Below are 27,980 nucleotides of genomic sequence, written 5' to 3'. Positions count from 1 at the left end.
TCAAGTAATAGGGTCACTGGGCGGCATTCTGTGGATGCAATAAGAGGAGATATATTGACATTTCGCTACTCTTAGCGCCTCAAGGTATAGCTGCTGTCTGCTCTTCAAGCAAGAGTTGAGAGTCCTGGAAGATTCCAAAACAGTGTACTAATTCCATCTTGGGAAGTACAATCCCATTCAGAATTGGAGATTTGTAAGGCTGCCCAACTCAGACTGTGTGACTTCTGGGTGGCATACAATATAAACACACAATAATCAAAAAGGGAAAAAACCTTAACAACCAACAAACAGTATATAAATACAAAATGTAAAATGGTAACCAAATACACACCTCAGTGGGGACTCCCATTCAACCGAACCCTAAAGCCTGGGGGAAGAGACAGGTCTTAAGGGATTTCCTAAAGGCGAGGAGAGTTGGGGCCCGTCATACTGTATATTTGGGGGAGATCATTTCAGAGCAGAGGCAACCATAGAAAAGGCATGCTTCCTAGCTCCCATAAGATGACAAAACTTAACCTAAAGCATGCCCTCCTTGTGGGAGCATGTGGAGTGGGAAAATATTCTTGGGAGAAGGCAGCCCCTCTAGTAACCCAGTCCTGTGCCATGGAGGGCTTTAAAGGTAATCACCAGCACCTTGAATCACACCTGGAAGACTATCGGGAACCAGTGCACCTTGTGGAGTAGCAGTGTTACGTGGGTATAATAACATGCAGCCATAACTACCTGCACTGCAGCATTCTGGACCAATCGAGGCTTCTGGGTGGTTTTCAAGGGCAGTGTCATGCTCCCAGATCAAATGTTCTCAGAACAATCGATTGGACTTGCATGCATGTTTTAGCCAACATGTTTATTCTTCTTGCAAATCGGAGGTGGGACATCAGAGTGTGAAATCATTTTGCTTGGACTATCTTGTAATGCCAAGGTCGTTTGTGCAGAGCCATTGAAGACAGCTGCAGATGCTTATGCTAACTGGCACAAGAGGGAGGGGCATACCTGAGATGGGGAGTGGGGGAAATTTGAATTCACTGAAGATGTTTAATGGGGGGAAAGTGTGGGCTTTTTCATTTGCAACTTTTTTCCTTGTACTGAATGCTTCACACCATTAAAGAGACTTCTAAGTAAATGCTTATGAGTTGGATTTAATGGGAAGTTGAGTGTTCCAGTCATCACAGGCAGCCCCATGTAGTATGTGTTGCAACAGTTGGGAGATGACAAAGGCATGACTGACCATGAACAGGGCCTCCTGGTCCAGGAATTGGCACAACTGGCACAGAAGACATAGTTATGCAAAGGCTCTTCTGGCTACAGCTGCCACCTTCTCTTTGGGCAGGAGCTGTGAGTCCAGGAGAACCTCCAGATTACCCACCAAGTCTGAATGGGGAACTGCCACCCCATACAGAACCAAAGATGGAAACTGCAGCTCCCAGATCTGGGGGACACAAAACCCATTGCCACTCAGTTTTAGCAGGGTTGAGCTACAACCTATTCTTCCCCATCCAGACCATCACAGCCTCCAGACACTGGGAAAGAACCTTGACAGCTTCACTTGGACACCTGGGAACAGAGATGTATAGCTGGGTATCATTGGCATATTGATGATACCTGACCCCAAAGCGACAGATGACCACCCCCAGCAGCTTCACGTAGATATTAAGAAGGGGGGGGGAGAGGGCAGAGCAGTGAGGCACCCCACAAAGCAGGGGTTTAGGTCTCTACCACTCCCCTCCCACCAATAGCAACTGGAACCAGCCTTGGAGGAAGGAGAACCACTGAAGAACAATGCCTGCTACCTTCAACCCTCTTAGTCAGTCCAGAAGGATACTATGGTCAATGGTATCAAAGACTGCCGAGAGATAGTCAGGATGGATGCACCACTGCATTCCCAGGCTCACCATAGGTCATGGACAAGCATGACCAAAGCCAACTCTGTATTGTACCCAGTTCTGAATCCTGACTGGAAAGGGTCCAGATAATCCACTTCCTCCAGGGCCCTCTGAAGCAGGAGGCCAACCACCTTCTCAATAAGCTTCCCTAAAAAGAAGAGACTGGGTGAAAGTTGTCCAGATCAGCTGGATCCAGGGATGGCCTCTTTAGGAAAGGGTGCACCACTACATCTTTCAGAGCTTTTTTCTCTCTCTCTCTCTTTTTAAATATATTTTATTAAAAGTGTTATAAAGAACATTAAAACTAATTTTGTTGTTGTTTATTTGTTTCGTCGCTTCCGACTCTTCGTGACTTCATGGACCAGCCCACGCCAGAGCTTCCTGTCGGTCGTCAACACCCCCAGCTCCCCCAGGGACGAGTCCATCACCTCTAGAATATCATCCATCCACCTTGCCCTTGGTCGGCCCCTCTTCCTTTTGCCTTCCACTCTCCCTAGCATCAGCATCTTCTCCAGGGTGTCCTGTCTTCTCATTATGTGGCCAAAGTATTTCAGTTTTGCCTTTAATATCATTCCCCCAAGTGAGCAGTCTGGCTTTATTTCCTGGAGGATGGACTGGTTTGATCTTCTTGCAGTCCAAGGCACTCTCAGAATTTTCCTCCAACACCACAGTTCAAAAGCATCGATCTTCCTTCTCTCAGCCTTCCTTATGGTCCAGCTTTTGCAGCCATATGTTACTACGGGGAACAACATTGCTTTAACTATGCGGACGTTTGTTGTCAGTGTGATGTCTCTGCTCTTAACTATTTTCTCGAGATTTGTCATTGCTCTTCTTCCAAGGATTAAGCGTCTTCTGATTTCCTGACTGCAGTCAGCATCTGCAGTAATTTTCGCACCTAGAAATACAAAGCAATTTCACTGCTTCTACATTTTCTCCCTCTATTTGCCAGTTATCAATCAAGCTGGTTGCCATAATCTTGGTTTTTTTGAGGTTTAGCTGCAAGCCAGCTTTTGCACTTTCTTCTTTCACCTTCATCATAAGGCTCCTCTTTGCTTTCAGCCATCAAAGTGGTATCATCCCCATATCTGAGATTGTTAATGTTTCCTCCAGCGATTTTAACTCCAGCCTTGGATTCCTCAAGCCCAGCTTGTCACATGATGTGTTCTGCATACAAGTTGAATAGGTAGGGTGAGAGTATACAGCCCTGCCAAACTCCTTTCCCAATCTTAAACCAGTCCGTTGTTCCGTGGTCTGTTCTTACTGTTGCTACTTGGTTGTTACACAGATTCTTCAGGAGGCATACAAGATGACTTGGTATCCCCATACCGCTAAGAACTTGCCACAATTTGTTATGGTCCACACAGTCAAAGGCTTTAGAATAGTCAATAAAACAGAAATAGATGTTTTTCTGAAACTCCCTGGCTTTTTCCATTATCCAGTGGATATTGGCAATTTGGTCCCTAGTTCCTCTGCCTTTTTTAAACACAGCTTGTACATCTGGCAATTCTCGCTCCATGAACTGCTGAAGTCTACCTTGCAGGATCTTGAGCACTACCTTACTGGCATGTGAAATGAGTGCCACTGTTTGATAGTTTGAACATTCTTTAGTGTTTCCCTTTTTTGGTATGGGGATATAAGTTGATTTTTTCCAATCTGATGGCCATTCTTGTGTTTTCCAAATTTGCTGGCATATAGCATGCATTACCTTGACAGCATCATCTTGCAAGATTTTGAACAGTTCAGCTGGGATGCCGTCATCTCCTGCTGCCTTGTTATTAGCAATGCTACTTCAGGCGCCTTCAACCTCACTCTTCAGGAGGTCTGGCTCTAGCTCACTGACCACACCATCAACGCTATCCTCAGTATTGTTATCCTTCCTATACAGGTCTTCTGTATATTCTTGCCACCTTTTCTTGATCTCTTCTTCTTCTGTTAGGTCCTTGCCATCTTTGTTTTTGATCATGCCCATTTTTGCCTGGAATTTACCTCCAATGTTTCTAATTTTCTGGAAGAGGTCTCTTGTCCTTCCTATTCTATTGTCTTCTTCCACTTCCACGCATTGCTTGTTTAAAAATAATTCCTTATCTCTTCTGGCTAACCTCTGGAATTTTGCATTTAATTGGGCATATCTCCCCCTATCACTGTTGCCTTTTGCTTTCCTTCTTTCTTGGGCTACTTCTAGTGTCTCAGCAGACAGCCATTTTGCCTTCTTGGTTTTCTCTTTCTTTAGGATGTATTTTGTTGCCGCCTCCTCAACAATGTTGCGAACTTCTGTCCATAGTTCTTCCAGGACCCTATCTACTAAGTCCAGTCCCTTAAATCTATTCTTCACCTCCACTGCATATTCCTTAGGAATATTAGTGAGCTCATATCTAGCTGATCTGTGGGTCTTCCCTAATCTCTTTAGTCTGATCCTAAATTGTGCAAGAAGAAGTTCGTGATCGGAACTACAGTCAGCTCCAGGTCTTGTTTGTACCAACTGTATAGATGTCTGCCACCTTTTGCTGCAAAGTATGTAGTCAATCTGATTTCGGTGTTATCCATCTGGTGAAGTCCATGTATAAAGCCATCTCTTAGGCTGTTGGAAGAGAGTGTTTGTTATGCAGAGTGAGTTGTCTTGGCAAAATTCTATCAGCCTATGTCCTGCTTCATTGTGTTCTCCCAGGTCATGCTTACCTGTAATTCCAGGTGTCATTTGACTGCCCACCTTAGCATTCCAGTCTCCCGTGATGAAAATAACATCTCTTTTAGGTGTGTTGTCCAGTAGTTGCTGTAGATCCTCATAGAACTGCTCTACTTCAGCTTCTTCAGCATCTGTGGTTGGGGCATATATTTGGATCACTGTGATGTTAGATGGCTTGCCCTGAATTTGAATTGAGATCATTCTATCATTTTTTGGATTGTATCCAAGCACTGCTTTGGCCACTTGACTATTAATTATGAAGGCTACTCCATTTCTTCTGTGGTCCTCTTGTCCACAGTAGAAGATCTGGTGGTCATTTGATGTGAAGTGGCCCATTCCAGTCCATTTCAGTTCACTGACGCCCAAAATGTCTATCTTTAATCTTGACATCTCACCAATAACCACATCCAATTTGCCCTGGCTCATAGACCTTACATTCCAGGTTCCAATGGTGCGTTAATCCTTAGAACATCGGATTCGCCGTTCACCACCAGCACCGTCAGCCGCTAGCCGTCCTTTCGGCTTTGAGCTAGCTGCGTCATCATGTCTGGGGCTAGTTGAACTCATCCTCTCTTCCTCCCCAGTAGCATTTTGACCATCTTCCGACCTGGGGGTCTCATCTTCCGATGGTACACTGACGTATCTCTGGTTGTACTGATCCATTTAGTTTTCACGGCAAGAATACTAGGGTGGGTTGCCATTACCTTCCCCAGGGATCACATTTAGTCTGACCTCTCTGTCATGACCTTCCCATCTTGGGTGGCCCTTCACAGTTTAGTTCATGGCATCATTGAGGTGCTCAAGCCCCAGCACCACGACAAGGTAACGATCCTTTGCTGAAGTTAAAACTAATACAAATGAGTAAAAAGTAAAAAGAGCAAAGGAAGGAGAAGGAAAAAAATAAAACGTGCAAAAAGAGAGAACAAAAAGAAATAGAAGCTTCTGATTTCCTCTGCAGCAAGTATAAGTACAATTACAAAATTAACTCTTACTCTATGATTACAAATTAAAGCTAACTTTTTTCTATTATCCTTTTTTTTTCCTAATCATCAAAACCACAAATCATAAGTGCATTTTTTTCCATTTCATGCAAAAAGTCTATAAGGGGTTATAAGGGATTTCTGTGTGAAAGGTCCCCTGTGCAAGCACCGAGTCATGTCTGACCCTTTGGAGATAATGGGTTTTTTCTCTAATCAAAGAAGTTAATTTAGCCATCTCCACAAGTCAGATCATCTTCACCAGCTATTCCTCCGCTGTGGCTGGTGTCAGACCTTTCCACTTTTGAGCATATGATAGTCTCACAGCAGTTATCATATATAAAAAGAAAGTTCCATGACTTTTTTCTAACTGCCTGTCCATTAGTCCCAAAAGAAAAGTCTCTGGTTTGGGAACACCCCTTCTCTCAAAGAGCAAGAGTTCTTAAGTCTGTTCCTCCTGAAGGAGAATTTTGGGGGTCAAGCTAAAATCCCCTAATCTAAATGCACTTTTTCAGGGAAACTAAAACTGTCAGCTTAGCCATAAAACATTTAGAAGGCCAAAGAATGCTGATAAGCTAGGAAAAGATAACTGTGAAGTAAGCAGAGAGCTCTGAGAAAGCAAAACATAGTAACTCTCTAAAAAGAAACAATGATCATGAGATCCTGCCTCTTTATTCCTTCAATCCCCCATTGTCTTTGTAGTCCTACCACATTACCTCATAGTTAAATCCTAATGTCTGTATTGACCTTACTAGGCACATGATGTGTTAAATTCAACCAAAATACTTGCTGTGATATATATCCAATCAAATCTTTTGCTGCTGTATCCAATCACATACATACTCTAATTTGCATAAATCAATAAAGAAAGCGTATATCCCCTCTCCTTAACACATAGATTCCTCCATCCCCTAAACCCCAACAGAACAGCCATGTCATCACTGTCCTGAACTCTAAAAGCGTGGTGGACATCTGGACCTTCAGGAGTAGAGTGTTCCAAAGTGAGAGAGCCATCACAGAGAAACCCTTCTTCTGAGGCAAAAAGGCCTGAAGGATCACTTTGTGGGCAGATCACATAGAGTGAGCAGGCTCTGTTGGGAAAAGATGTTCCCATAGGTAATAGGGACCCAAGCCAGATAGGTCAAAATCAGCACTTTGAATTGTACTCAGAAACAACTGGCAACTAATGCAGTGTCTGTAATATTGGTCCTCCTCCTGTTCTTTCAGCTTCAAAGGTCAGTTTTATTTATTGAATATGTTTTATATGGCTGCCCATCTCACACAGGCGACTCTGGATGGTATACAAGGATTACTGGTACTGAATGCTTTTGACAGGGCTACCTAGAGAACCAGCCTTTGATTCTACAGTTAGGGGCTGTTTGTGGAGAAAAATGGTTAAATGTAGGTATAGATTTGAGACTCCTGCCACTAATCAGGGTTCTATATAAAGAAACATTCTTCAAGGTCTGTACAGATTCCAGTGGAAAATATAAAAAAAATCCTATAACTAAAGGAGTACATCAAGGTTGTATTTCAGGTACTTAAAAAAACTAGTACATAAGTTGTCCAAGCATTGTGTACTCTGGGAAATCCTTCAAGGGTGTTTTTTTAATGAAGAGTTTTAACTGTGCAACAAATATAGCAGCCTTCTCATTCTTAACAAGTGTACATTGATTGCCAAATGAGACATTTCAGTTTCAAATAGAAAAGTATCCAGCATTCAACATCAAAATATACTTTCAAAAAAGCTTTTGCTCAGACATTATGATAAAATTTGCCCACTTTTGTGGCTTAACCAGCTTGAGAAAAACTGTTTTGCAGGGGACCAGCAATGGAAGACATTCTTGGATGCCAGCTTTATTTATTTATTTATTTGTCATATTTTTATTACCGCCCATCTCCCCCACTTGGGGGACCCTGGGCGGTTCACAATAAAACAATATAAAATACAATTTTATAATTTAGGCAAGTATCAGCAGTATTTGAACTTTTTTTTTTTTTTTTTAAGAAAATGAAATTTAGGAATGTAAAAGAAACTCGCCTTCCTACTGCAAGGAACAAACCAATGTAATAGCAAAAATACCTTTCTATGTTTGGCCAGTGCTGTCTGTGGGCCGGGAACAAGGGAGATTAGACTGACATCAGAAGTGTTGTGACATGCATGTGACATCACAACACAAGCCTTAACCCCTTTTTTATATGTGTTGTGATGTCACATGCATGCCCCAAAGGGATAGAGCTTGCTTGTGACATCGCAATGTTGCTTTTGTCATTCTGACCAAAATGGCAGATTCCTGTGGATGCAGCTCCTATCAGCTAAGAAAATAACATTTGGATTTGATTGGGATAGAGTGCCACAGTTCTAAAATATAAAGATTTGTATTTGGAGAGAATGATTGTTTCTTTTTAACAAGTAATTATTTTACTTTTATTTTAGTTTGAAGGTTTTAAGTATGCTTTTCATTTGGTTTAAGTTTCTTTTAACTTGATTTCTCTTTTATCCTGAAGCTAGGTTTTAAATGTTTGACTAATCAATAAATGTACATACAGTATATCACAACTGTTTAACTATAGAAACAATATTTTAATATTAGTAGACCATGAGCTCTGATAAAAAACAGTAACATAGATCTGGGAAGACTGAAGTTTTCACACCGTTGTGCTAGAGTCACTGGGAATCAGGTGGCATATACATTTAATCATCATCATCATCTTCTTTCTCCTGTTTTGGCAATTTTAAATACAGATAGTACTCGACTTATGACCATTTGTTCAGTGACCATACAAAGTTATGACAGCGCTGAACAAATAATGGTTATGACTGGTCCTTTGAGTTACAGCTGTCCCAGCACCCCTGCAGTCACATGATCATGATCTGGGTGCTTGGCAACCTATTTGAACTTATGACCAGTTTCCAAGCACCCCACGGCACATGATTGCCATTTGCAACCTTCCTGCTGGCTTCTCCATAAAGTCAGTGGGGAAGCCACCCCCAGCCCCTCTGCACTCACATCGCGCTGGCCACTCACACATCCTCCCTGACCCTCACTTCACCTCCCTTGCACCCTCACCCCCCCACACACACCTTCCACAACCTGTGCTGCACCCATGTGCACCTTCTCCAACCAGCGCAGCACCTCTTGTGCATCCCCGCACACCCTCATGATATCTCTTGCACTCCCCCTCACAGTCTCTCGAACTTCCCTCACATCCCCATGCACCCTCCCCAACCCTCCCTCACATCCACATGTACTCTTCCTGACCCACACAGTGCCTCATACCCTTGTACCTCCTCCCCGACTCTCACACCCCCTCCCTGAACCTCCCTCGCACTCCCTTGTTCCCTCCCCAGCCCTACATCTGTGGGCCTGGGACTTGCAACTTCCTGCCAGCTTCACCAGTGACATTGGTTGTGGGAAGCCGGCAGGAAGTTGCCTCACCTAACAACCATGGGATTCAGTTAACGGTGGCAACAGGGACTGCAGGGATTTCTGTCACTAAGCGATGTGGTCACACTTTATGACTGCATTGCTTAGTGATGGAAATTCCAATCCCAATTGCCATCATAAGTCGAGGACTACCTGTACTGTAGGCAGCACAAAATAGATTAAGCAAATGCTGGTGAACCACTGCTAAAGAAATACACAAAATCTTATGTAAATAAATGCTAAACTTGAGAACAGTTGACTGCTATTGCTAGTTTAATTTTCCTCTGAACTTGTGTTAAACTGAACCTTTCTGAAGATTGCAGAGGTCCCTCCTTGGACACTTACCTAAGAGCTTGGTCCAGAGTCATTCCAGTGAATTCAAAGAACTTGAGGTACTCCCCTGCTACCGTCTTACTGAAATCATTACTGGAAGTGAGAGAAACATCTCATTTACAGAACTGTTATATGAGAGAGATAAAAACTGAAGATGACATCATGGTAGGCAGTATGGGCCAGGAATGACCCCTAGATCTTGATGAAGGACTCAGTTATACTGCCTCTCCCCATCCTGCGTCCTAATCCAACCAGACTGTAGTGGCCATAATACACGTGCAGTTGTGGGAATGTTGCTGCCAAGCTAGAGGAAACAGAGGATAAACCATCCCTTGGACATAAGCTATATGGGCCACAGCAACAACACTACCATCCCAAGAATGTTTGTAAAACCAAACAAAAGCTTCCTCCATTGTTTCTATTATGAAGGCTGTGACTTACCTACTGCAGCCATAATTCCTTCCTCTCAAGAGAGCTATGCAGTAGCATAGCAGGCAGCCATATTTCTTTAAAGAGTGAATAAAATCTGGATGAACAGTCTTCTCTTAATACCGACACATACTTACTTCTTCCCCAGATGACGAGCTATATCTGCTTTTTTGAAACCATCCAAGTTGTACAGCCTTTTTGCCAGGCGCTTAGCAGCCTCCAGATCAGCATTATGCCCACTAGAAAGGGTGTCAGTGCTACCCAGGGCTAGTTGCTCTGTGCTGTCCATTTCAGAATCTGAGTCAGAGACCAGCTGACTGAGATGATGCTTGCTAGGAAAAAAACCCCACAGAAGTTATCATATTAGCCTTGCTATCCAGTCCCTTTTTATCCAGTTTTCCATAAAATGTTGGTTGTGGGACAATGGGAAGAGGAATTATTGGCACTTCCAGGTGAGGATCTGTAGTGAATTAGATGTCCCTGAAGGAGCAGGGACAGCATTGTGGTGGAGATTGGCAGCCAGATGGCAAATTCTGACCAGCGCTGTCTTTCCAGATAAAGGGAGAGACTGTGAGATCACCCATTTGCACAAGCCTGTAATTAATGTACAGCTAAAGAGAGATTTTCTGAGAGGCAGCACAAGAGAATTCCACTTGGTGAGTCAATATTCTTTCTGGACTAAAAAAGAAAAGAAGGGGGGAGGGGTTTTAAAGATTTAATAACTTTTGGCAAAAAGCTTAATAAGGAGTGGATGTAAGAAAGTTTAAAACAGGGCAGGTTTTTTTGAAAGATTTTTTTTTGTGAAAGTGCTTTTAAAAAAATTGAAATTAAAATAGACAAACAAACTGGATCTTTGTGGGAATGTTTTTTGTTTACTATTTATTTATTTATTTGATTTTCTATCCTGCCTTTATTATTTTTATAAATAACTCAAGGCGATGAACATACCTAATACTCCTTCCTCCTCCTATTTTCTCCACAGCAACATCCTTATGAGGTGAGTTAGGCTGAGAGAGAGTGGCTGGCCCAAGGTCACCCAGTGGCTTTCATTAAAGAGTAAAATCCAGTAAAATCCACAATTGGTGGATTTTACAAAACAAAAGATAAATGTAATATGAGCCAGACTGTGATGCTGACTGTAACTATGGATTGCCATTTGAGACAAAAGTATTAATGGCACAGGAAGACAAAACAGGAGAAAAACTGGGAAAGCTTGCCTTTTACTCTTTCCATTGTAACTGAGACACTTTCACTTTTGGATTACAATGTTACAATGGCAGCCACCAGAAAAGTGGCAAAAAATAGAATAGGGGAGGAGAGGCTCACTAGAGCAACCTGCAGAGAGAGGAATTACACCAGATTTACTTCAGAAAATGTTTGAGGAATTGGGCAATAAGCTGAATCACTTAATACTAAATTGACTAAATCGCTGGATACTAAATTGACAGCTTTTGAAAAAAAATGGATCAAAGACATTTAGAGATGAAAGAGGAGATGAAAGAAGTCAAGAAGTCGGAAAGCTCTGTAAAACAAGTGTCTGGAGATGTATAACAAATTAATGGCAATGTGGAAATTCTTGAGAATAAGAAGTTATGGACAGAGAGCTGGAAAGAGAATTAGATAATTCAGCACTACTGGAACTGAGAGAGGAGGAATTCTGTTTGAGATTTACAGCAATTCCAGAAGATTCTGGTGAAGATATTAGAGAAAAGGTTCTTAAAACTGTATCAGATTTTTTTAATTGGGATAAGGAGGATTCAGAGGCAGAAATTGATAAGGTATATATAATTATGTAAGAATTGTGAGAATAAGAAATGTTCCAAGGGATGTCTTGGTACGCTTTGTTAGGAAGAAGACAAGAGATCAAGTTTTGCAGCAGCATTTTAATACAAGACTGAAGATTGATAATACAGATGTAATTGTGCTTAAAGAAATTCCTATTAGAATCTTGCGTAAGAGAGAAGAGTATTCTTTTTTGACTGATAGATTAAAACAGAAAAAGATTCCACTTCAATGGGATAAATTGGAAGGTGTAATTTTTACTTTTAAACAGCAGGAGTTTTGACTGAATTCTGTCCAGAAGGTGAGGGAGTTTCTAGAAACATTTAAAGAGGAATTGGAGGAGTTTCAAATGGAGGTGTCAGATGAGACTACAAAAAACTATCCAACAGGAAACTGAAAGGGTTGACAGTGAACTAGGTGCTACAGGTATTGACTTTTCTAAATTTTTGGCTTGATTATGGATTACAAAAGCTTAGCATGGAATATAAATGGAGCAAATACTCCTCAAGAGAGAAAAAATATTTCATTATATGGCCAAATTGACTTCTTTGATTAGAGAAAAGACAATATCTATGTTTACTGCTGACTGGAAACCCCTTATGGACTTTTTACAGAAGACAGAAAAAAATGAATTTATGAATTATGGTTTTGATGATTAGACAGGACAGGTTACAGAAAGAAGAGAGACATGCTGTAACTTTAGAGAAAGGGGTAAATTCGTAATTGTACTTATAACTGCTGTAAAGATTAGAAGCCACTTCTTTTTTCTTTCTATTTTCTTTTACTTTTTTCCCCTTTTCTTGTACTTTTAGCTTTCTCTTTGATTTCTTTATTTTTCTTTTTTCTTTCTTACTTTGATTTAGTTTTTTTAGTTTTTAGTTTGATTTAACTTTTATCTTTTTAAAAACTTTTAATAAGATTTTAATTTTTTTTAAGAATTTAAAAAAGGAAGAGGGATTATTGGGGGCAGGAGAAGAAGTGCTGGGTATGTTGATCTGAGCCTATGCAAATTATTTGGCTGTTAAAGCAGCAAAAAAGAAGGTGTAACCCTCTCTAAGGTTGGAAAACATAATATCCCTCTGCTAATTAGGGCTTAGAAACACTTTTTTCTATTTCCCAGTAAGGTATCCCTGTGTAAATCTACTCTGTGCAAATTGTCAAAAGGTAGGAAAGAACAGGTAGCAATATGGTTCAGTGTTAAACATTAAAAGAAGTGGCTCCAACAAATGGCAGCAGAGCAAGAGTAGAGTGTACAATCTGTAGGCTACAACTTCACTCCTTCTAGGCTATTTACATTCGTTGATTCAGGCACTTCAGTTTAACTCCTCAGCACTTATGGTACTCTACATAAATGGGGGTCTGAATGATGACCAAAGCTTTTCCAACAAAACAAAAGACGGAAACTGTGGCTAGGAAGCCCTTTGCCTAACTTTACCTAACATATGAGTTGCACTCATTCCTAGACCAGAAGACATTGGCTGTGCTCACTCATGCCCTTGCCAGTTCATGGGTGGATTGTTATCATGCACTGCACATGGGATTGCCCTTGAGGATCACCAAGAAGCTGCAACTAATGCAACATGCAGTGGCCTGCATATTAACAAGGACAACTTAATATTGTCATAAAATAGCAATATTGCACTGTACTGGTTGCCAGTTTGTTTCCAGGTGCAGTTCGGGCTGTTGGTGACCACCTACATGGCTTGGGTCTGGCTTTTTCTCAGGCCATGTCATGAGTAAGGATGGCGAGCAGGGGGCTCCCATCCAGGCTGTAAAGTGCATGCGTAGCACTGAGGAATTAGGTAGCCATTCCAAGAGACACCGATTGGGCCCGCCTTAACCTTTGGGGTTTATATGTCTGGGTTTTTCCCACGCTTCTTCAGTTTGTTAGGATTCCCTGTTATGTAGCAACAATAAAACACTAGAGACCTGTTCCTTGTCTCAGCGTGGTTCCTGGCTGTTAGGACAGGCCACTTACTTTGAAAGAATTTGCTCACCAAGGTCTGCCTGAAGAGAATCCTTGCTGAAAGGTCTCGGTCTTCATGAGGTACAGTACAAGAATGGATGAACATTTGCTGCAAGAGCTCCCCTCATGTGGATTGCCCCTCCAGATCCACACTCTCACTCAAGGCCTTTGGAAAACTGCTGAAGAACTGGTTGTTTCTAAGAGTCTTTGGGAATGGAGGTATACATGACTGGACATCTGGGTGTATATCAGTTTTGAAGTTCTGATGATCTATGGCATGATGATTTTATGTTTAGAGCATTTTTATTTGTTTGTAATTATTACGTATTACAATATTGGTGATTATTGTTTTATGTGTTGAACTGCTGTTGTGAGCAACTTAGAGTCTTGCTGATTGAAGCAACATAAATGAATCTGTAATAAATATACAGGTAGTCCTCAAGTTATGATGGTAATTGGGGCCAGAATTCCCATTGCAAAGCGATGTGGTTGTAAAGCGTGACATCATGTGACTGCATCACTTAGCAACGGCAATTTCAGCAGTCCCCTTTGCCATCATTTTCATTTTGGACTTACAACAGAGATGTGTTAAAGTTTTGAAGGACTTTCTGAGAAGAGACAAAGAGAAAATGGAAAGAAAATCAAGTCCTGGGACTTTATTCAAGGAGAATAAAGATCAAGATTTTTAAAAGTAAAATAAAGGATTATAAAATGGGGTTGTTTGATTAAGGTTAAAATATATATGTTTTTGTTTCTGGTAACTCTTAATGGATTTTTGCTGACCAGGACTGAATGACGAGGCTGTAAAGATTTGTTTATAGATAAGAGATAAGAAAGGGGAAGAAGAGATCCTTTGTTGTATTTTTAGAGAAAATAATAAGTTACTGTATTAAAAATAAAGGAAAGGAATATAAAACTAGTTTATTTGATTAAGGTTAAAATATATAGATTGTTATTTCTGGTAACTTTTAACAGACTTTTGCTGTTTAGAATTAAATGACAAGGTTTTAATAATCTGTTTATAAATAAGAGATGAGACATAGGATGAAGAGTGCTTTTGTTGTAGTATTAGAGAAGATGACAAGCTACTGAAATTGTTTGTACTTGTCATGATGAAGGGGGGAGTTATTTCTTTATATATCTTTTTCCTTTAGTACATAAGGGTTTTTTTTCCCTTTTTCTTTTTGCACTTTTTATTATACAGTATATTTTTCTTTTCTCTCATTTTACTCTCTTATATCTCTCTCCATCCATCTGTGAATCCAGATAATAATGTTTAATATTAAATAATATTTAAACATATATTTATGAGGAAACCCTTCTTATGTCTTACTGCCTTTATTAAATAAATTTAAAAATTGTTGTTAGTTTAGCTTACAGATGGTAAGCTGAGCCTCAAAAGATTTTACCTGATGTCTGACAACGCTACTAAATTTGAATCGAGCAACATTAACAAAGTGGCTGACAGTTTAATTCACAAGGAGGAAAAGCATTTTTAGGGGCTGTAGGATGCACTAGCTAGGCTTGTGAGGCTTTGGAATTAGAGCTCTCAATCAAAGCATAGTAATTTAGGGACCATCCTCCCAGTGTATGTTCCAGAGGGAGGGGAAGGTGGAGAGAAGGAATTTGGAAGTGGAAGAGGGGGGCAAGGGAAGCTTAGTATCCTTAGAAACCCTCCATCTGTCACAGTGACAGGTTTATGAATATATTTAATGCCAGGCAAGGCAAGGATTGGCAGCCTATAGATCCATTGTAATATTAAGAGAAGCTGTTTACCTCCCATTGTAAGATATTTAATAAAAGATACTTGATTTCTTTCTTTAAATGTTAACGAGAAAGAGATGGATTAAAAAATAGACAAGAATTCCCAGGTATAGAATAGTGGTGGCAGCAAAGCCAACAGATCTTTTAAGATATCCCTGGGTTAAAGGAATTATGAAAGAAAAAAAAACTTAAAAAGGATCTCAAAAACAATGGGAGTATGCAACACACATCAATATGTATTTGTGTAAGTTGAAAGCTCCATTCTATATCTATCTATTATTGAAGTAGCAGTTAGATCTTGCGACGTACCCACTAGTAATTGTTTACGTCAGCCATATTATCCTTATGTGGTAGGTCTCTGTGTAGCTACATGGGCAGCCTTTGTGAACTGTGAGTCAGGATTTTTAAAGAAAACATATGACTGCTATTAGGGAAAACCTAGAAGAAAGGGGTGAAGCAAGGATGTATGTTAGTTCATTTTAACAATTAATAATTACATTAAATTAAATAAATGAATACATATTAATTTAATAAATAAATACCTATAAATAGGTAGATTCCCTAATGCTTGTTTCTGAGTGATCACTTTACTTACATATCATTTGACCTGAAAAACAGACAAGTCATTTGTATGAGGTATCTTTATAATTTTTTGTTGCCAAGGGTAGCAAAAACAATGTAAAAGAAGAGCTAGTGTAAGAACATTGGTGGACAACCTTTTGAGCCCCGAGGGCCATATGGTTTTCAAAGTCAGAGAAAGTTGGAAGCCACCCCTTCACATGCACAATCATATGCACATGCATACCAGATTCACATACATCTCAGTTCTCTCTCCCTCTTGTCCCTGGGGTTTTGTGCATTCATTGCAGATTTGCTGCTGCTATTAGTGAGAAACTAGTGATCTATCCCTGGCAGTCATGTGGGCAAGGACAGGGAGGAGATATCAATCAATCCACCTTGCTTGGGACGGGAGGGGGGATAGCCATTCATGGGGGTGGCTGGCACCATGACCATGCCAAGGATAAGATTTTATTAAGGCCCATTTCCATCTTGAATTTTATACTCTATACTTTTGTACTTTTATATTTATGTATATTTATATTTATATTGGTTTTATATTGTGTTGTTTTTATTGATTGTTATTTTATGGTCTGTAAGCCACCCAGAGTTGTCATGTACAAGATGGGCAGCAGAGAAATTTGATAAAAATCAATCAATCAATCATTCACAGAAACAGCGATCAATTTCCTGATGTGAAGGATCATCTGGCCAGTGGAGAAAATAGGCAGGGCAAGCTGTGGATCTGCAGCAGCATGTGGATATAGCTGTACTAGCAGCAGCAAAAATGGTGAGAGTTGGAAAATTTGCTTACAGGTTTTTAAACTTTCCCCTAAGTTTTCATCTAAGCTTAACAATAAAGAATCCCTCAAGTCAAACTCAACTCTTTGTATCATATCTACAGTAGTATTTAGTATTCTTTGCACAATACAAAAGGGGTTTGTTACTTGTTAATGCCTTCTTCTGGGTACTTAGATTTTTTTAAAAATGGGAGTATTTAAACTGGTTAAATGAGAGGAATTTAGAAAACCTTCTGGCAAACAGTAAATTTACTCTCATGTTGTAGCAATTTATTTGCCTGCCATTATAAAACACTGGGGAAAAAATCATTCATTGCATGTAAGGTAGTTAATCAACATTTGTGTTATATCATTCTATGTTAACCGCTATGATGCTCAATTGAATTATTCATTATTGTCAGTTCTATTTTAATTTGAATTGTTCGTTGCATCTGAAATGTTTGAAAAAATACATTTCAATTCTAAATATTGAAAGCAAGAGAGCAAGTTCATGCTATATCACAATTCATTTTGGTCAGTATGCAAATTAGGGGTGCTGACAACTATAGGCCTTCAAAGAAGCGATTGACTAATGTGCAAACACCTAGCCTAGGCTACTGTCTGGAGAATAGAGATATACAGTAACTGTTAGATAAAATGATAGCTACTGTTCTTATGTTATGGAAAAATATAATCAACGATAGGCTGTCTGTCTAGTACATGGAGAGTTAGATTTCAGGCATTGAGGTTAGTGGGATGAGAAGGGGATGATATTAGCTATGTGAGCAATTATTATGAATGCAATTTCATTTGTCACTCTGATAAATGGCAAAGAAGAGAATATGGCTTGTGGGCAAAAGACGTACAGGCTATCAATAGCCCCTTACACATGAATGCAGCATTATTACTTAAAGGGTAAAGACATTACCTTAAACTTCTAGCAGTTCCACTAAAAGAGTAAGCACTATGAAAACAAGTTAGAGAGATGTGTTATAATAACATTAATTAGCTTAGTTTCCTTATTAACTCTAAATACTGTATTCCATCTTGCCATTCTGCCTATAACCATTCTTCTGGCAACTAACAATTAATTAAAAACTAATTCCTTCTGTGGTTCTCACAATTTCTCACAAATGCTTTGCCATGCTGTAATATAAGAATGGACAAATGATTGGACTCATCCAATCTGGATTTTCTAATGTCCTCAGGCTTCATATATGGAACATAAGTCAGTTACATGTGAAAAGTGTGCAATAGGCAATTATGCCATGCTGATATTTGCATAGCTGCCAATTTATATTATTTTAGCCTTATAGCAATCTGATTAATTTTGTGATTTGCTAATTATTTGAACTAGCCAGTTGCCTTTTTACACTCTAAATTTTTCATCACTCTAGTTACTGTATTTACATAGTTTTTCATATTAATTGTAATCTTGTTTCTACTATTTTATAATGGTTTTATAACATTTTGTCTTCTCCTTACTGAATGGGCTGCAATCTGTCATATCCTTTTTTGTGCTGATCTGTTTGTAGAGAAAGTATTTATCTATCTGCAAGCCACAAAGAGTATTTCATGGAATTATGTTATGACATTTTTTTTGTTTTCTGCCAAGAGATGTATGGCAGACCACTAGGAACTGCTTGTTCTAAGATCCCCATCTGAGGCCTATTTATTCTTTACTTTTGTTTGCAAAACCCAAACAATCTTAGCTAAATCGAGATATTTGGAATACTAGGTTTTGATTCCTTTTTGCGATAACAATGTTGACTTACTGATAGCAGGTATTTTAAAACAGGGACAGGGTGTCCAGATATTTGTCAACTACAATTGTCAGCATTCCCAGTCATCGTGACCAGTGGTGAGGGATGATGGAAATTACTGTCCAGTAGCTTCTAGCAAAGGATCGTTACCTTGTCGTGGTGCTGGAGCTTGAGCACCTCAATGATGCCATGAGCTAAACCGTGAAGGGCCACCCAAGACGGGAAGGTCATGACAGAGAGGTCAGACTAAATGCGATCCCTGGGGAAGGTAATGGCAACCCACCCCAGTATTCTTGCTGTGAAAACTAAATGGATCAGTACAACCAGAGATATGTCGGTATACCATCGGAAGATGAGACCCCCAGGTCAGAAGATGGTCAAAATGCTACTGGGGAGGAACAGAGGATGAGTTCAACTAGCCCCAGACGTGATGATGCAGCTAGCTCAAAGCCAAAAGGACGGCTAGCGGCTGATGGTGCTGGTGGTGAACGGCGAATCCAATGTTCTAAGGATCAACACACCATTGGAACCTGGAATGTAAGATCTATGAGCCAGGGCAAATTGGATGTGGTTATTGGTGAGATGTCAAGATTAAATATAGACATTTTGGGCGTCAGTGAACTGAAATGGACTGGAATGGGCCACTTCACATCAAATGACCACCAGATCTACTACTGTGGACAAGAGGACCACAGAAGAAATGGAGTAGCCTTCATAATTAATAGTCAAGTGGCCAAAGCAGTGCTTGGATACAATCCAAAAAATGATAGAATGATCTCAATTCGAATTCAGGGCAAGCCATCTAACATCACAGTGATCCAAATATATGCCCCAACCACAGATGCTGAAGAAGCTGAAGTAGAGCAGTTCTATGAGGATCTGCAGCACCTACTGGACAACACGCCTAAAGGAGATGTTATTTTCATCACAGGAGACTGGAACGCTAAGGTGGGCAGTCAGATGACACCTGGAATTACAGGTAAGCATGGCCTGGGAGAACAAAATGAAGCAGGACACAGGCTGACAGAATTTTGCCAAGACAACTCACTCTGCATAACAAACACTCTCTTCCAACAGCCTAAGAGATGGCTTTATACATGGACTTCACCAGATGGACAACACCGAAATCAGATTGACTACATCCTTTGCAGCAAAAGGTGACGGACATCTATACAGTCGGTAAAAACAAGACCTGGAGCTGACTGTAGTTCAGATCACGAACTTCTTCTTGCACAATTTAGGATCAGACTAAAGAGATTAGGGAAGACCCACAGATCAGCTAGATATGAGCTCACTAATATTCCTAAGGAATATGCAGTGGAGATGAAGAATAGATTTAAGGGACTGGACTTAGTAGACAGGGTCCTGGAAGAACTATGGACAGAAGTTCGGAACATTGTTGAGGAGGCGGCAACAAAATACATCCTAAAGAAAGAGAAAACCAAGAAGGCAAAATGGCTGTCTGCTGAGACACTAGAAGTAGCCCAAGAAAGAAGGAAAGCAAAAGGCAACAGTGATAGGGGGAGATATGCCCAATTAAATGCAAAATTCCAGAGGTTAGCCAGAAGAGATAAGGAATTATTTTTAAACAAGCAATGCGTGGAAGTGGAAGAAGACAATAGAATAGGAAGGACAAGAGACCTCTTCCAGAAAATTAGAAACACTGTAGGTAAATTCCAGGCCAAAATGGGCATGATCAAAAACAAAGATGGCAAGGACCTAACAGAAGAAGAAGAGATCAAGAAATGGTGGCAGGAATATACAGAAGACCTGTATAGGAAGGATAACAATATCGGGGATAGCTTTGACGGTGTGGTCAGTGAGCTAGAGCCAGACCTCCTGAAGAGTGAGGTTGAATGGGCCTTAAGAAGTATTGCTAATAACAAGGCAGCAGGAGACGACGGCATCCCAGCTGAACTGTTCAAAATCTTGCAAGATGATGCTGTCGAGGTAATGCATGCTATATGCCAGCAAATTTGGAAAACACAAGAATGGCCATCAGACTGGAAAAAATCAACTTATATCCCCATACCAAAAAAAGGAAACACTAAAGAATGTTCAAACTATCGAACAGTGGCACTCATTTCACATGCCAGTAAGGTAATGCTCAAGATCCTGCAAGGTAGACTTCAGCAATTCATGGAGCGAGAATTGCCAGATGTACAAGCTGGGTTTAGAAAAGGCAGAGGAACTAGGGACCAAATTGCCAATATCCGCTGGATAATGGAAGAAGCCAGGGAGTTTCAGAAAAACATCTATTTATGTTTTATTGACTATTCTAAAGCCTTTGACTGTGTGGACCATAACAAATTGTGGCAAGTTCTTAGTGGTATGGGGATACCAAGTCATCTTGTATGCCTCCTGAAGAATCTGTATAGCGACCAAGTACCAAGAAGCAGTGAAAGACTTTGTATTTCTAGGTGGAAAGATTACTGCAGATGCTGACTGCAGTCAGGAAATCAGAAGACGCTTAATCCTTGGGAGAAGAGCAATGACAAATCTCGAGAAAATAGTTAAGAGCAGAGACATCACACTGACAACAAAGGTCCACATAGTTAAAGCAATGGTGTTCCCCGTAGTAACATATGGCTGCAAAAGCTGGACCATAAGGAAGGCTGAGAGAAGGAAGATCGATGCTTTTGAACTGTGGTGTTGGAGGAAAATTCTGAGAGTGCCTTGGACTGCAAGAAGATCAAATCAGTCCATCCTCCAGGAAATCAAGCCAGACTGCTCACTTGAGGGAATGATATTAAAGGCAAAACTGAAATACTTTGGCCACATAATGAGAAGACAAGACACCCTGGAGAAGATGCTGATGCTAGGGAGAGTGGAGGGCAAAAGGAAGAGGGGCCGACCAAGGGCAAGATGGATGGATGATATTCTAGAGGTGACGGACTCGTCCCTGGGGGAGCTGGGGGTGTTGACGACCGACAGGAAGCTCTGGCGTGGGCTGGTCCATGAAGTCACGAAGAGTTGGAAATGACTAAACGACTAAACAACAACAAAGCTTCTAGCAGGCTACAGGTGACCTATTTCTGGTTTAAAATTCAGCATCAACATTGTGTTGTGGAAAAGCCCCTCCTAACTTTAATCTTGAATCTGGATTGACATATATCCCTCTTGCCATGGTGATGACTTCAGTATTACATTCTTCCAAATAACCAATATTTAGAAGAAAAGGTTCCAGTTACTCTATGATAATTCTTATTGTATTATTTTCACCAATGAAAATACACCAATGGAGAAATGCCAGTTTCATTCTAAAGAAGAAAGACTAATTCTGTGATTTCCATCTCACAGCCCAGTGGGATTCCCTTTCCTTTCCCACACTATCACTTGCCCACATTCAGCTACCATGCCGTCATGGCTTTAGTCAACCTGTTGCTAGGCTCCCCTCCCTTTCTTTTCTTTGTTGCTATACCACCCACTGTTAAGGTAGGCAGAAAGTAGAGTAAGTAGCCATTTCTTCTTATTAATCCAAGTTTATTAATTAAATAGCAAGATGCCCACTGACAGGATGCAGTATGTTTATTTTCCCTGACTGAAAGTAGGAGCCACTGAAGACCATAGGAGAAAGTGCAGTAGATAAAGACATAATGAAAATAGGAACAAAGACTCCTGAAGAGTGCATACATCCATGAGTTCAGTGCTAAGAACAAGAAGATAAAGGAATCAACCCTGGAGGCAAGTGTATAGATTTTAGGATGTTGTCTGTTTTTTGGCCTCTTACTTTTCAGAACAAATTGTGGCATACAGAAGTTCTTGTTGTATCTTTATTAAGCCCATTTGTTGATGGATTTTATAATTGAATCATGAATTACAAAGGGGTTCACCTAGCATCCTGAACCATTTGAACCTTTGCAGAAGAACACCTTTAAGCATCCACTCAGAATCCTTAAGAACTTCCTGCTTAACCAAACTGCATTTTTGTTTGGTACTATCCTTGTTGTACAGACGGCAGGTTCTATTTTGCCCACTAGGTAACTTTCACGGATTTCTGATCTTTCTGTTATGCAACCAAGATGTTTCCGTGCAGGTTGTGGTTTAAGGTTTCTAGCTCTGTTTTACAGATTGTACTACCATATTTTTTAACAAGATTGTGCCATCAGTTAGAATTAAATTGCACTGAAGCATCAGTTCATAAAGTCTTAATCTTCATCTGCTCTTTGCCCCAGCAAGGAAATTTAATAAACAACAGGTACCACCTACTGGACAAAAAGAAATAAGTGATGGAGGAAAGAGGACAGAGAATGGCAAAGCAATTTCTTGGCTGGAACCTGAATTTTTCATACTTCTCCTTCATGAATATATTAATCCTTAAATCTGCTTCAGATTATGTTCCCAAACCCAAATGCAATTTCATTCATTCTCCCCACCTGTGTGACACAATCAATGGTCCAATCAACGGTCCATCACACAAAGAAAGCAGGTGAAGCACTGGTACAGTGATTGCTGCTGTTCCATTACTTCTGATTCTGACTGGATTGACATCATTTCATTATGATGGTCTGTTAGTAACTGCTTAACTGAGTGCTTGAAACTCATGGTGTTGTCAGTGATTATATCTAACCACCTACTTTCTGTTAGTCTCTTTTTTTAAAACTGCTTTTAATTTTCTCAAGCATCAGAGTCTTCTCCAATTATCCTTGCCTTTGCATTATTTAATCTTTCAAAAATACTAAATCTTCAGCTTCCTTATTGATGCTTTCAGTGAGCAGTCTGATTTTACTTCGTTGTATTTTGATTTGACTTGTTCTTCTTGCAATCTAAGGTATTCTCAACAATTTTCTACAGCATTTTCTACAGTTCAAAGACATCAATTTTTCTTCATTCAGCTTTGCTTTCACAGCCATATGTTATACCCCTGAAAACCATGGCCTTGACAATATGTACCTTGTTGTCAGTTTGATGTCTCTGCACTTTAATATTTTGTCTACATCTGTCATAGTGTTTCTCCAAAGTAATTAACTATACTGTAGCTACAACTACCATTCCAATGGATTTTTGAACCTATTTCAACTCCTCCTCCACCTATTTGCATTCGATTGGCATTGTCTGTTGACATAATTGTGTTTTTTTGTTTTAATATTGAGCACCAGCCCAGCTTTTGCACTTTGGTTTTTCACTTTCAATAAGAGATTCTTGCTTCTAGTCATCCAAGGGGTACCATCAGCTTATCTGAGTTGTTGATATTTCTCCCAGCAATGTTAATTCCAATTTCTATTTCTTCTAGTCCATTATTTCTCATGATATATTTGGCATATAAATTAAAATAACTGAGATGGCAATATATAACTCTGTATATAAAACTCTATAATTCCTTTCTCGGTTTTGAACATAGTTGTTCCATGTTCCATTCTAATTGTTATTTTCCAGTTGTCAACTGGACAGATGAAATGGTCTGTACACGCATATTTTTAAGGGCAATCCAAAATTTGTTGTGGCCTTCACATCCAAAAGCCATTGTATAACCAATAAGGCAAACCAGATGTCTTTTTGGAACTCAATCCCCTTTTCATTATCCACTGAATATTAACAGTGTGATCTTGGATACCACTGCTCTTCTGAATCCAGCTCATTCCATGTATTGGAAGTCTGTATTGCAAGATCCTGAACATCATCTTCCTAGCACATGGGATAAATACAACTGCTCAGTAATCTGAACATTCTTTAGCATTGCTCTTTTTTGGCACTGGAATATACAGTGGTGCTTAAAAGTTTGTGAACCCTTTTGAATTTTCAATATTTCTGCATAAATATGACCTAAAATATGATCTGTTCTCCACACAAGTCCTAAAACGAAATAAAAAGAACCCAATTAAACAAATGAGTAAAAAATGTTCTACTTGTTAATTATTTGTTGAGGAAAATTAGCCAAAGCTACATATTTTTGTGTCGCAAAAGTATGTGAACCTTTGCTTTTAGTAACTGGTGTGCCCCTTGAAACTAAATGTTTCCAATAACTGTTGATCAGTTCTGTACATCAGCTTGGACAAATTTTAACCCATTCCTCCTTACAGAACAGCTTCAACTCAGGGATATTGGTGGGCTTCCTTTCATGAACTGCCCATTCAGGTCCTTCCACAACATTTCTATAGGTCAGGAATTTGACTTGGCCATTCCAAAACATTAACTTTCTTTTGCTTTAACCATTCTTTGGATATACAATTTGTGTATTTTGCATTGTTGTCTTGCTGCATGACTCACTTTCTCTTGAGCTTCAGTTCACAGATTCCCTGACATTTTCCTGTAGAATTTGCTGGTACAGTTCAAAATTCATAGTTCCATCAATGATGGCGAGCCATCCTGGTGCAGAGGCATGAACCAGTGCCACTTTTGCCCCAAATTGCTATTCAGATCCTAAAGGATGCCTACTGCCCTGGACTTGTCATTTATCATGGGCCAAACAGGCCATCTTCTTCATTTACAACAAGTCAACACTTGCATTCCTACATCTAATTTGTCCTTCTTTCCATCCATGGTTCATTGCCCTGTCCAAAGGCATCAGGGCTGCAACCTGGAGTTGGAAAAGTTGCCATCTTGAGCTTTTGCTCTGAAGATTTCATGGGCACAATGACTTGTCTTTGCCTCTGTTATTCCTTAACCTTGAAAGGGAGGGGATTTTCATGTACCTTCTAAAAAAGGAAAAATAACATTAGATTGGCTGATGATTTTGCCACATCGCCCCTTCTGGCCCTGTCCCACTTCACCCTGCCCCCTTCCCACTTGGGCCCGTGTATTGCTCTTTATTTTCTGGATGGCATCACTTACTCTCTGAAGAACAAAAGTCTCTTCTTTTTCTCATAGTATTTGAAAGTTCTGTCTTGTGATCTCACATGTAGAATGAGCACAGTTGATGCTGTTTTTCTTTTCCCCCTCCCTATTGTTAATATGAGAGCTTCAACTTAAAAAGGATAGGTGCTGTCTATGTCAGCAAACTTTGATGCTATGGTTGCACAGGCAAATGTGGAAAAATCCCAATAAATTGGTTGCCCAATGATTACTCAAAACTGAGCTGGGTATAATTGGAACTGACTGCTTGCTTTTTGTAGATTACTAAAAACAATAAAAGACTCCCTGTATTTACTCCCTGATCTATTCCAACTATCATTAGTTTCTTTTCCAGGGACCACTTTAATGATGTCCTTCCTTCCGCACTGTTACAGAGCAGATATTGCAAACTCCCCATGGCTCATTGTCTCTGTCCTTGTGACACACATGCAATAGAATCAATAACACACATGGAGGTTTTATGCGACAATCTTATTCTTCCCCTTCCAGCAGCAGTCCCCAGACAATTAAACCATTTCTATGTTGATTTTCTGCTCACTGATAAGTTTTTTTATACAACCTACAATCTTGCAAAGTTTTGTTATCCAGCCTCAAGGTTTCAGCAGGGTATCCATAGTAAGATTTAAGATGGATTGCTGTGCATGCTGATTTATGTTTATCTATTTTGACTCCCTTCCCCCCTTTTTTATTTCTGTTTTATTTGCTAGCTAAAGGCTGTAATAAATAAAACTGAACTGAACTGGTCCAGAGGCGACAAAGCAGACCCAAACCATGATACTGCACCACGTTTCACAGATGGGATAAAGTTCTTATTCTGGAATGCAGTGTTTGCCTTTTGTCAAACATATCAGTTTTCATTCAAGCCAAGAAGTTCTATTTTGGTCTCATCCACCCATATAAGATTCTTTCAATAGCCTTCTGGCTTATCCACGTGATCTTTCTCAAACTGTAGATGGGCAGCAATGTCCACTTTGGAGAGTAATGGCTTTCTCCTTGCAATCCTGCTATCCACACCATTGTTTTCAATGTTCTCCCGATGGTGGTCTCATGAACACTGACATTCACCAATGCAAAAGAGACCATTAGTTCCTGATAGTGAATACCCAATATTCTGTTCTTTAAATAAAGCAGGACCTCCCACACTCACACCTGATTATCATCCCATTAATTGAAACACCTGACTCTAATTTCCCCTTCAAATGGGTTCTAGAGGTTCATATACTTTTGCCACACACAACTATGTTTGGCTCATTTTCCACAATAAATAAATGAACAAGTATAATGTTTTTGACTCATTTATTTAATTGGGTTCTCTTTATCTAGTTTTAGGACTTGTGTCTTTTAGGCCAGGAGAGAGGGGGCATAAAAGTCACTTGTCTTTTATGGTTTTCCATTTATTCTTGCACTGTTTTAGTTTTCCTTGTTTCTTTTTAGACTTGTATTCTATGTGTTCTATATTCTGTATATTGTGTTTTAATTATATTCGGAATTTTTTTTTTAAAAGTTAAAGAATTGAAGGATTTTTTTGTGCTGAGCTGAAAGGGTAAGGGAACAATTTAACATATGTTTCTATTTTTTGAATATTTCTTTCCAATTACATATTTTCTGCAAGTATCTAAAAATATGAAAATATTTGAAGAGATGGGATTTCTAAAATGGTTAATTTTTTTTAAAAATCAGGCATAGTTGATGCTTTTTCAAAGCATATAACATAACACCAAGAAGAAGCAAGGAAACAAGCAATATTCTACAAATTACAAGGATGGAATGAGGACAACTTAAGATCAGGGTAACTACTACTATTACAAAAATTCTTGGGAAAAGAACTGAAATGGTGGAAGCTTGGGTTATTCTATAGATCATTTCTCACTTTTGAAATGGCAATTTTCACAGAAAAAATTGGTTATCAGGAAAAGAAATCTTTCTGTTCCAGCTAACAATGGAGAGGTTGGCGGAAAGATATTTAAAAAGAAATATTTATTTTATTTGCCTATTGTTAAGAAATGGGTTATGCAATGAAGAGTTTGATATTTGTTAGCCAAGAGGAGATGAAGAGATCAGGGAATTTTTTATACTTGCCATGATGAGGGTAGGAAGTCACTTTCTTGTGGGGAGTGAGGTTTATACATTTTTTCTCTTTTTTCTTTTTTTTCCCTTGTATATTTTTCTTTCTTTCCTTTCTTCTAGTTTGTATTATCCTTCATTGTTCTATTCAAAACTTTTAATAAAATTATTTTTAAAAACCTAGTTGCACAGATCAGTTAACACTGGAAAAGAATGCCAGTAAGTCCACATTTTCGAGCAATTTCTGTCTGACAACACATACCCAAAACAGAAAGATGAACAGCTAAACAATCACAAGACATTTCACTAGATATGCACTATCTGGAATTAATCTTATTCACTCACCTTATGATGGAGGCCAGAGGAATTCCTAAACTGCCCTCTGAATGGAAGGGACTCTGCAAGCTACTTTCCCATTTTTGTCTTGGTTCTTCCTGTTCAGCCCAAGGAACATCTGTGGCAGAACTGGTTCCAGAATCTGGCTCCAGAAGAGCTAGAGGGGCAAAATTCTGCTCAATGAGTTTAGCACTGTTTTGAATTTCCCCCTGTATTTCTGGGGTAAGAGTAGGAAGATCAAAGGTGAAGACAGTTCCACTTTGTGTATGAGTTGGGGAGGACAGGATATCAATGGAATCTAGGCTGGTATAAGATGTCCCTTTGGCTCGATGTGACTCCATGATGGTCTCAAAATGCTTGCTGAATGAATCCATACCATCCTTGGATAGGCTCTGCCCAAAGAGGAAGGGCACAGGAGACTTGTATAACTGAGAATTTCTGTT

At 39.7% G+C, this 27,980-nt stretch overlaps 1 protein-coding gene across 1 annotated transcript; it reads right to left on the bottom strand.

Annotated features, from left to right (window-relative positions):
* On the bottom strand, positions 1–27,980 carry LOC134500508 (PH and SEC7 domain-containing protein 1-like). The gene is made up of 4 exons (XM_063307842.1): positions 27,547–27,980; positions 9,871–10,065; positions 9,317–9,397; positions 1–28 (listed from the first exon to the last, which is right to left on the bottom strand). The coding sequence occupies exons 1-4, from the start codon at positions 27,909–27,911 to the stop codon at positions 1–3; spliced, it is 669 nt and encodes a 222-aa protein (XP_063163912.1). The 5' UTR covers positions 27,912–27,980.

This window comes from Candoia aspera, chromosome 6 (genome assembly GCF_035149785.1).
Source record: "Candoia aspera isolate rCanAsp1 chromosome 6, rCanAsp1.hap2, whole genome shotgun sequence".
Taxonomy (NCBI): domain Eukaryota; kingdom Metazoa; phylum Chordata; class Lepidosauria; order Squamata; family Boidae; genus Candoia; species Candoia aspera.
Note: the sequence above shows the minus strand (reverse complement) of the source record. Positions and strands in the feature narration are given on the sequence as shown.

Excerpts from the sequence above, each read along its gene's own strand:
- LOC134500508 (XM_063307842.1), bottom strand. The coding sequence starts at position 27,911 with ATGGATTCATTCAGCAAGCATTTTGAGACCATCATGGAGTCACATCGA. Across the intron at positions 10,066-27,546 it reads CCTCTGGCCTCCATCATAAG|CAAGCATCATCTCAGTCAGC; the intron begins GTGAGTGAATAA and ends TTTTTTTCCTAG. Across the intron at positions 29-9,316 it reads ACTCTGGACCAAGCTCTTAG|AATGCCGCCCAGTGACCCTA; the intron begins GTAAGTGTCCAA and ends TTGCATCCACAG.